The 10,423-nt window shown below is 37.9% G+C and overlaps 1 protein-coding gene across 1 annotated transcript; it reads left to right on the forward strand.

Moving 5' to 3' along the window:
- The first annotated feature begins 272 nt into the window (after positions 1-272).
- On the forward strand, positions 273-2,992 carry LOC131876124 (vegetative cell wall protein gp1-like). Its single transcript, XM_059220913.1, has 2 exons — positions 273-631; positions 2,611-2,992. Exons 1-2 carry the CDS (start codon positions 273-275, stop codon positions 2,990-2,992), a joined length of 741 nt encoding a protein of 246 aa, XP_059076896.1.
- Positions 2,993-10,423: the final 7,431 nt, after the last annotated feature.

The raw sequence follows: 10,423 nt of genomic DNA on the forward strand, positions 1-10,423 counted from the left end.
CCTATGGTCATATAAAATTCAACCTATTTTGGTTCCTAAGCCTCTAGGAGCATTCTTTTCTCCAGATCCAGGTCGTACGGCCCTGGCACGCAGTTCGAGAAAAAATTTCAAAAAAATTATTTTGCCTTTTTACGGCATGTAGGCCGATTTTTTGTTTTTTTATTAAAAAAAAATTCTTTCAAAAAAAGCAAAGAAAAAAAAAGGTTTTTTAAAAAAAATTTGTTTTTTTTGCAAAATTTAAGGGGGGGGGTTCCCACGGTACGCAGGGTACCATGGGGCCCCTGCCGGCTCCCCAGCTTTGCCTGTTTGCAGTGCCGCTCACCGGTCTTCAACCTCCCTGCCACCTACCACGCACCGCTGACCTTCTCGCCTATGGCCCAGCAACTCCTGCACTGCCTGTGGCCCCCACCGCCATCGCTCCACTCCCCGGGCACCGTCTACAGCGCCGCCCTGCTCCCCGACCGCCGCCTGCAACGCTGCCCCGCTCCCCGATCACTTCCTGTAGCTCCTCCCCACCATCGAAACTCCTCCTGACCACCAGAGCTCCGCTCGGCTGCCACCGGTGCGCCGCTCACTCGCCACCTCCGCCTGCCAGAGCCACCAGACTGCCTTTTTTGCCTCTTTCAGGGGGGTTTGATTTTTTGGCCATATCTTGGGCATACGGAGTCATTTTTTTGAAAAAAAATAGGCGTCGGAAAGATGGTTCTGAGTCTGAACTCATGGTATTGGAAAGTTTTACCAATTTTTCCATTTGACTATGTTTTGTTCTAGTCAAAGTGAGGTCTAGTTTATGCACTCCGGGAGATGTAGAATAAGCATCAGAACTCCGTTTTTTGAAAATTTTATATTTTTGGAAAGTGTGTGCTGTGTAATTTCCAGATATATGAGTTTTATTTCTAGATTCTGCTCCATGCATAATTTGTTCAATTTTTTGCTTTTCAGCACTCTGGTGGATATCTTGGTTGTTTCAGGTCCTCAGATCTCTTCTCTAGGTAGGGTGTCTCTATTTTGGTTCTCGTTTCTATTTCCAATCTTCTTATCATTGTAGCATTGTATTTATGTAAATGCACTGAGATAAAGTTCCATCATGCATTGTTTACTTGGAATCTTGCACGTCTTGTGCCTGTTGTACATGCACTATTGATAAAGTGTCATGAGGGGGTCGATGTTTGCTTGTTGTTTGCCATCTTCCTTTGTCCAGTGAGTGTTCCTTCCACGACATTCACCTCATGATGTGTGTCAAGTCAGTGTTCCTTCCATGACACCATGTACTTTTCTCAGCACCTTTGATGTTCCTGGTTCTTCGTCATGCAGTTCTTGTTGGTTGTTCTTTTCAGTGTACCTGTCTCTCTCCCTCTTCCGCATTATGGGGAGGTTTATCCTGTTGGTTCTAATGCTTTCGTGGTTTGATTGATCAGCTCTTCAGGCTTTGGTTTCTCATGCCATTTGTATCTTTGAGTTTAGTGTTTGCCTTGTTTGCCATCTAATTCGAGTAGTGTCATTTGAGGGCACTCATACAGATTATAGTCTTCTCTACCTAGTCATGTTTTATTTCAGTGGAGGTTCTTTAGATCAGCAGTTACTCTTCGACAATGTTTGCAGCTATTTCCTGCTTCAGTGGTGTTCTTCTTTCTTTTCCATCTCTTTTTGGAGTAGAGTTTTTTCCCACGTGGTTTTCTCTATTTCTCCAGTTCATAGAGATTTCATTGTATTTGGGTACCTGATCAGGCCTTGTTGTCGGGACCCATCTTTATTGCTTTCAGTAGTTGTTCTAGGTTTTAGTTTCTCCCTAATTCTAGCTTAAGGGGGGGTGTTAGAGTATTTGGGTATTTACTTGATTAATTAAATAATATTTGTTTAATTATTTAAGTTCCCTTTATCTCTTTTACACTTAAGCTAACTTTAGGTGCATAATAATTAATTCTTTTATTAATTATTATGTGCAAGCCTAGGGTTTTCCCTTTTAGGGTTTCTTGACTTATTAAAGGTTGAGTTCTTTCTTTTCATTGTAAGAATCACATTACATATTTTTGTGAATATTGAGCTCTCTCTTTTTGAGCATATTCTCTGTGTATTTGTTTTTCTGTATTTGCTTCCTTGCTTCTCCTTGTAACAGGTTTTTCAGCTTGCAGAGATTATTTGGGCTCCTGTGGTGTTGTATTTTCTCAACTCTTTTATGGTATGAGAGCTTCAGAACTGTAGCTACCTATTCTTGTTTTGAGAACTTTTGGCTTTGGAAGCAAATCTAGGGTTTCAAAATTTTTTATGCACCTAGGGTTTGACCTTTTTTCTGAGCACTTTGGGCCTAAATGGACCTCACCATCATGCTCAAAAGGCCCAAAAACCCCTATGGTCATATAAATTTGACCTATTTTGGTTCCTGAGCCTCTGGGAGCATTCTTTTCTCCAGATCTAGGTCGTACAGCCCTGGCACACAGTTTGAGAAAAAATTCAAAAAATTTATTTTTCCTTTTAACAGCATGCAGGCCAAATTTTTGCTTTTTTATTTAAAAAAATTTCTTTCAAAAAAAGCAAAGAAAAAGAAAAGGCTTTTTAAAAAAAAATTGTTTTTTTAACAAAATTTAATGGGGGGGTTCCCACGGTATGCAGGGCACCATGGGGCCCCTGCCATGTTGTAGACCCTGCAGGCCTGTACAGTACCGCTGGCGATTTTTCCTCTGGCCCCCAAGCTCAGCCTGGCTCTGGCCATCTACACCACCGCTCGCCAGCCTCTGGCCTCCCTACCGCCTGCCACCGGCCTTCCCGCCTATGGTTCAGCAGCTCTCGCGCGGCCTATGGCCCCCGCCACCGTCGCTCCGCTCCCCGGCCGCCACCTGCAGTGCCGCCCCGCTCCCCGACCGCTGCCTGCAACACCGCCTCACTCCCCGGCCGCCACCTGCAGCTTCTCCCCACCACCGGAACTCCTCCCGACCACTGGAGCTCCACCCGACTGCCACCGGTGCGCCGCTCACTAGCCACCTCTGCCCGCTAGAGCCACCAGACTGCCTTTTTTGCCTCTTTCAGGGGGGGTTTTGTTTTTTTGCCATATCTTGGGCATACAAAGTCATTTTTTTGAAAATGAATAGGCGTCAGAAAGATAGTTCCAAGCCCGACCTCATGGTATTGGTAAGTTTTTCCAATTTTGTTGTTCGACTGTGTTTTTTTCCAGTCAAAGTGAGGTCTAGTTTTTGCACTCCGGGAGACATAGAATGAGCATCCGAACTCCATTTTTTTAAAAAATTATATTTTTGGAAAGCATGTGTTGTGTACTTTCCAGATATATGAGTTTTATTTCCAGATTTTATTCCATGCATAATTTGTTCAATTTTTTGTTTTTCAGCACTCTGGTGGATATCTTGGTTGTTTCAGGTCCTCGGATCTCTTCTCTAGGTAGGGTGTCTCTATTTTGGTTTTCATTTCTATCTCCAATCTTTTTATCATTGTAGCATTGTATTTATGCAAATGCACTGAGATAAAGTGCCATCATGCATTGTTTACTTGGAATCTTGCACATCTTGTGCCTGTTGTACATGCACTATTGATAAAGTGCCATGAGGGGGTCGATGTTTGTCTATTGTTTACCATCTTCCTTTGTCCAGTGAGTGTTCCTTCTATGACATTCACCTCATGATGTGTGTCAAGTGAGTGTTCCTTCCATGACACCATGTACTTTTCTCAGCACCTTTGATGTTCCTGGTTCTTCGTTATGCAATTCTTGTTGGTTGTTCTTTTCAGTGTACCTGTCTCTCTCCCTCTTCCGCATTATGGGGAGGTTTATCATATTGGTTCTAATGCTTTCATGGTTTGCTTGATCAACTCTTCAAGCTTTGGTTTCTCATGCCATCTGTATCTTCGAGTTTAGTGTTTGCCTTGTTTGCCATCTGATTCGAGTAGTGTCATTTGAGAGCACTCATATAGATTATAGTCTTCTCTACCTAGTCATGTTCTATTTTAGTGGAGGTTCTTTAGATCAGCAGTTACTCTTCGATAGTGTTTGCAGCTATTTCCTGCTTCAGTGGTGTTCTTCTTGCTTTTCCATCTCATTTTGGAGTAGATTTTTTTCCCACGTGGTTTTCTCTATTTCTCCAGTTCATAGAGATTTCATTATATTTGGGTACTTGATCAGGCCTTGTTGTCGGGGCCCATCTTTATTGCTTTCAGTAGCTGTTCTAGGTTTTAGCTTCTCCCTAAGTCTAGCTTAAGGGGGGGTGTTAGAGTATTCGGGTATTTACTTGATTAATTAAACAATATTTGTTTAATTATTTAAGTTCCCTTTATCTCTTTTACACTTAAGCTAACTTTAGGTGCATAATAATTAATTCTTTTATTAATTATTATGTGCAAGCCTAGGGTTTTCCTTTTTAGGGTTTCTTGACCTATTAAAGGTTGAGTTCTTTCTTTTCATTGTAAGAATCACATTACATATTTTTGTGAATTTTGAGCTCTCTTTTTTTGAGCATATTCTCTGTGTATTTGTTTTTTTTGTATTTGCTTCCTTGCTTCTCCTTGTAACAAGTTTTTCACCTTGCAGAGATTATTTGGGCTCCTGTGGTGTTGTATTTTCTCAACTCCTTTAATAACACTAACATGAAGAATGAGATGCAAGATCTAACCATGAGACTATGCAAGGATATTGAAAATAGAAAGAGGGACCAAGAAGATTTGGCCAGAAGATTTAATGAAAGAGCTGATGAATATCTGAGGCTTAGTCATGAAAATGATATGCTTAAGACAAAATTGATTTACATGCAACATGATAAAGAAGAACTTATGAGACAAGTTAGCACTCTGGAAAGTGAGTTGGTCACTACAAATGAATACAAAGACAAATTCAAGAAGAGTTCATAGAGGCTTGATGATATGCTAAAAAGTCAGAAACCTAATGGAGAAACAATTGGACTTGGATTTGAACATGGAGAAAGTTCCAGGACTGCCAACAATCATGATCACAACAAATCAGTAAGGTAACTTAATGCTTATAAATTCAATGGAAAATTTTTTAATTGCAACAAATTTGGTCATAGAGCAAATTAGTGCAAATTTAGGAATAATTAGAATACAAACTTACCCACAGGTCAATGTTCCAAATGCAATAAAAATGGACATCACTTAGAAAATTGCAAAATGAATGTAAAATGCTATGCTTGTGATAGATTTGGACAATTATCTAATCAATGAAGAACTCAAACTGGTCAAGGCTATGGAAAAGCTATTAAGAGGAACAATGTAACATGTTATGCATGTAACAAGATTGGGCATATTGCAAGATTTTGCAGAAGTAAGACTGTACCGACGAACAACAAAGGATCTAATAACAAAGGCAAAGAAAAGATGAATGAAATCAAGCAAGAATTTTCTAAATAATGGATCAGGAAGAAAGATCGGAGAATTGATGAATCTGTCTCTGCACCGATAGAATAGGGTAACCCTGCACCAGTAGGAGATTCTTCATCTAACTAAGGAATAATCCTTAGGGGTAAGGCAACAAACTGAAAATCATGCATTTACCCTCAGTTGGTGGTAAGAAGTTATAATTCTTCTTTACCGACAGATATGTGGAGTATTCACTTCACCGACGAAGCATTTATTGTAGTTGAAAGTTAATTTTTGGTTATAAATGCACTATAACTTCTCATTTCAACTCACCAAGCATTCAAGCATTTGAAGAGAGCGAAATTGAGCAAATGCATCCTAAAGGTGAAGCAGCAAAAGCTTTTAAGGCATTTAGAGGTTTCTCAACTAAAAGGTATTTATCTTACGCAATGGCTTCTTCATCCTTCGTTCCTAAATTCGTTGCAAACCCTACCATTGTGGAAAACATAAAACAACCTATACCCATTTTCAAGATAATTCCTAAGATAGCAAAATTGGATGACTCCATTGGTGCATTTTCTAATATCCCGAAGGGATTTGCATCTATTGAAGACCCTAGGGAATACATGCATTGTAACATTGAAAGTTTAGGGTCTGAAGACTTGAAGAATATGTTTATAAATGTTATCACTAACGAACATGGGGTAGTGAAACCGGAACACAAGGTTGTTGAGGATTTAGGGCTCATTGACATCCTCCTTATGCCAAAATTCTCAAATGAAACCATCTGTTATGTTCTTAGCAAGGTTCACACTGAATTCATGTGGTTAGACTCAGTTTTTAAGAGAATTAAGGAAGCTATAAGAGTTGTTATTGGTTTACCCTCCACCGGCACTAGGCTTGACAAGAAAAAGAAAATCCCAAACAAAGAGGTTATGAGCTTAATCGGTGCTACATTTGACAATCGGTCACTTAGGGTTAATGATATAACAGATAACAATGTTAAATTTGCAAGTATGGTCATTGGATATAGAGTTTCTCATACTAATAGGTTGAATTTTGTATCAAGTTCTTTCATTCATAGTGCTTATGAGATGATCTTGAATAATGCTAAAATTGACATCTGTGAATGGCTGAAAGATGAACTATTAGAAAATTTGCACAAGATCAAAGGTGACAAGAAAGGAACCTTTAAATTTGGAAATTTGATTGTGTGCCTAATGCTTTACTTCTCAAAGGAGATTCTCGGTATTGGTCATAAGGATTTTGCCTATGATATTTCTGTTGGAAAATAGATAAAGGAGGCAATTACCAACATGGGATCTGACAGTGACAAACTGGTAAAAGATTACTTCAAGGATTTTCAAGCAAGAATGAGGAAAAGGGAAAAAATTCCCCAAAGAATTGTAAACAAATATGCTTTGTTGTGAAAAGAGATGAAATATGGATGGAGGCAGTTAGACCTAGAACTGTCTAGATTATAGAGATGGGCTATGAGGTGGATTCACACATCTTGGATTCATATGCTAAAATACTCCTAGATGCCCCACCGGAACCAATAGAGGAAATATTTGGAAATGCAGAAATAATTGAGAAAGAGGTTGAAGTTAAGAAGCAGAGAAAGAAAAGAGATAAATTAATGAAATATGCTTCCAAGTTTGTGAAAGATGTTACAAAAGGGTTAATGAATCTTGGTGGTATTGTTGCAAGTGTAAAAGAAAGTAAATCAGAAAAGAAACTGGTAGCACATATCTCTCCTGTGGCTACCTCATTACATTCTGACAATGACAAGGCAACTAAATTCAAGAAAGTGGACAAGAAGAAAAGAAAACCCTCACCGGCACCTGCTTCATCTCCTAAGAAATCAAGGACACTCAAAAAAAAGCAACAGACTGTAAGAGAGCCTAGTGGTCCTAAAAAGAAAGTTACTCCAAAGAAGAAATCTGAACCAAAGGAACCGAATACTCTTTCACTGAAAGAGTTGGTAAATGAAATCACCCAACATGGTAACCTCAACAATGTAAATAAATTTTATCATTTTTTTAAGGATTCAGATAAGGAAACTATAGAGGAAAGTATTATTTTGAATCTAGATATCTACAAGAAGGTTCTTATTGAGGTAATAGATGTTTTACCCAATGATTTGTACCTAAGATTAGAAGCAAAGAGAATGTCAATTATGGAGTTAGATAAGAAATATAAGGTTGAAGCTTTGTTAGTTGTTCATCCTATTAATTCTAAGCAGGAAATTGATTATCTAATATTTGAAGAAAATAGGACTATTTTTGTGAGTGGTCATCGACAAGTTAGTCTTATGGCTAGTAGAGTAAAATAGATTGTTGATGAAACAATGGATAAATGGGACACATTTTTTGTTGAGAGAGAGAATAAAGAAGAAAAAGATAGACAAAAAATTGATAAATCATTCACTAAAGTGTATCAGAAAATAGATAAGGGTAAGGGTAAGGTTGGCAACATACCAGATAACTTAGTGCCACCAACATAGGACACCCCACTGGTAGTTGCAGAGGCACTGGCAGAAATGCAAAATGAGCCTGAAGAAGAGAAGGTAGAGGAAGTAACAAAAGATGATATTGATCCAGAGTCAGACTTTTTTTTACCATGAATGTGGACACCCAGGATTTTAATAGAGTAATGGATAAGGAAACAACTGAAGTTAAGAAACCAGAATCCATTCCTGATGATACTTAGCTTAATAGTGAGATATCGGCTGAAGTAGAAAAGGAACAAGAATAGGATGTATATGAATCGACAGGAAATGAAAATAAGAATGAAAACAAGAGTGAGAATAAGGAAGAAATAGTGGATAAAGAAGAGGTTAAAGATGGAAACAAGCAAGCAGAAGTGGTTAAGACATCTGGAGAAGAAAAGAAACAAACTGTAGAACCAAGCACTCCGCCTAGCACTTCCACTATGGATTATAGACCAACATATGTTACTGATGTATTACTAGATTCAATAAAGAAGATTGCAGAATACAATGCCTTATAATTTAAGGCTATTGATGATTCTTTACCAATATTGCAAATAATTGCACCGGCATGTAAAGTTGATCATATTGTTGGATCTTTAGGTAAATTGGACACATTGTCCAAATTCATTGCTTCTAACATTAAAATTGTGGATAAAATAAATGAAGAAACTGTTGAGGAAAGGGTAAATAAGGAGAAAGATGAATTCTTTGACAAGACAATTAAGGACTGTACAGGGCAAATTGATTATTTACTACCAACACTAAATTCCACCATTCTAGAATACAAAGAGTTGTACAGGGAAGCATGTAAGCCTCACCATCTAACAAAGGACATTGATGAGGAAATAAAGAAAACACATAAGGAAATTGATGATATAGCCGATAATATGATTGGTTCTTGGGAACTTACTTCAGTTTTGGATTGAGAAATGACAATTTTTGAAGAAAAGATTGAAAAATTAGAAAGAGAGAAAGCAATGATAAGAATGAAAACCCGGGAGTTGAAGAACAAACTTGGTCCTAGATTGGAAAACTTGTTAACACCTCGGAATGAGCTATCAAAGGCAACCATTCAAGGGGAAAGATCACCAGAGCAACAAATTTATTATCTAACTGGGATGATCCGATGGACTGAGACCATAATTTCTTACAGTACAAATTTTTTGCAAAGTCTTAACTTGGTTTTGGCGAATATTTTTCAGATTGTACATAACTGGTTATAGGTCTCTAGAAAATTTTTGAATTCTTTGATTCTTTTGACATCCTTTTTCATTGATGTTAAAGGGGGAGTAGTGTATGAGAAAAATGTACAGAAGGGATCATTTGCTTAGGGTGAGCACTCTCTGTTTTGGATCATTTTTTGGACTTCATTTTTGGATATCAGTTTTTGGATTTTTCTCATGAGTGTTGCCATCAATGCCAAAGGGGGAGATTGTTGGCATTATACACTTAGATGAGAATAGTTGATGTTGTCATTGATGGCAACCAACTGGTAACATGGTTCACAAGTTACACTGGCAACAGACATCATCTACCGGCACTGACAGACACTACAAGTGTATTCACACCGACATCCAGTCTACACCGACTGTAGATCATACTGACACTCTAAGCTGACTTGGAAATAATATTGTTTTGTATTGTAATTATATTTGTATAGCTGACTTGATGTATTGTAAAGACTCATATATGTATGAGATCTTGTAAGTCATTTTGTAATGTAATTATGTAATGTAATAAGTGGTATATGAGACATTGTAGGTTATGATACCGGATAGTTGTTTATGCACTTTGTTGTATCTATTTTGAGAGTGAATAAGAAGTAGAGCAGAACGAAGGTTATTCTGTGAAGGCAGAATCATTTACCGGAAAGGTTTTTGGTTATGGTATCAGATAGAGCTTAAACTAGTACTAAATCCAGCATTGCATATGCTATTTTGAAGCAGTACATTGTTATAGGATTTAACCATCCATTTGTAGTCAGTGGGACTCGATTTTGTTGTTGAGAAATGAGCTCTAGGTTGTTAATCTTCCTGCATGTGCATGCCCCTATTGTATAAGTAATATTTATTCATATTGACCAATGAGTAAATATTGTGGGTCACAAATCCCACCAAGTTTTTTCCCTTACCGGGTTTCCTCGCCAAAAATATATGTGTTATGGTGTGCATTGATGGTTATACTTTTGTTTCTCTTTACTACATAATTATTTATTTATCGGTATATCAATTTGGGTTGTAAAGTTGCAAATAAGTTTAAATCTTTCATCAACTGGTTAGACACTAATTCATCACTCCCCCCCGACCCCCCTCTCAGTGTCTTTGGGACTGTCCTAGCATCTAACACATTCCCTATAAGAATCTCTCTCCTTTGGCTTGGGGATATAATTCCAAAGGCCCACAAGAGCAGCCACATTAAAATAATTTTTTAAATGAGAAGTTTTAAGTTTGTGTGGAAACCTTGAGTCATTGTTGGCCTTAACATTTCTCAAACAATACAAATGATGGGGAAATGATTTGAGAGAGTAGAGGAGTAATCAATTTTAACACAAAAGCGATATGAGTCTTGGACAACCTGAAGATTAGGTGAAATATATAATCTATCTAGTCTGCTAAG

Source organism: Cryptomeria japonica, chromosome 5 (assembly GCF_030272615.1).
Source record: "Cryptomeria japonica chromosome 5, Sugi_1.0, whole genome shotgun sequence".
In the NCBI taxonomy this organism is placed as follows: Eukaryota; Viridiplantae; Streptophyta; class Pinopsida; order Cupressales; family Cupressaceae; genus Cryptomeria; species Cryptomeria japonica.

Excerpts from the sequence above, each read along its gene's own strand:
- LOC131876124 (XM_059220913.1), top strand. The coding sequence starts at position 273 with ATGGGGCCCCTGCCGGCTCCCCAGCTTTGCCTGTTTGCAGTGCCGCTC. Across the intron at positions 632-2,610 it reads TTTTTGCCTCTTTCAGGGGG|GGCACCATGGGGCCCCTGCC; the intron begins GTTTGATTTTTT and ends CACGGTATGCAG.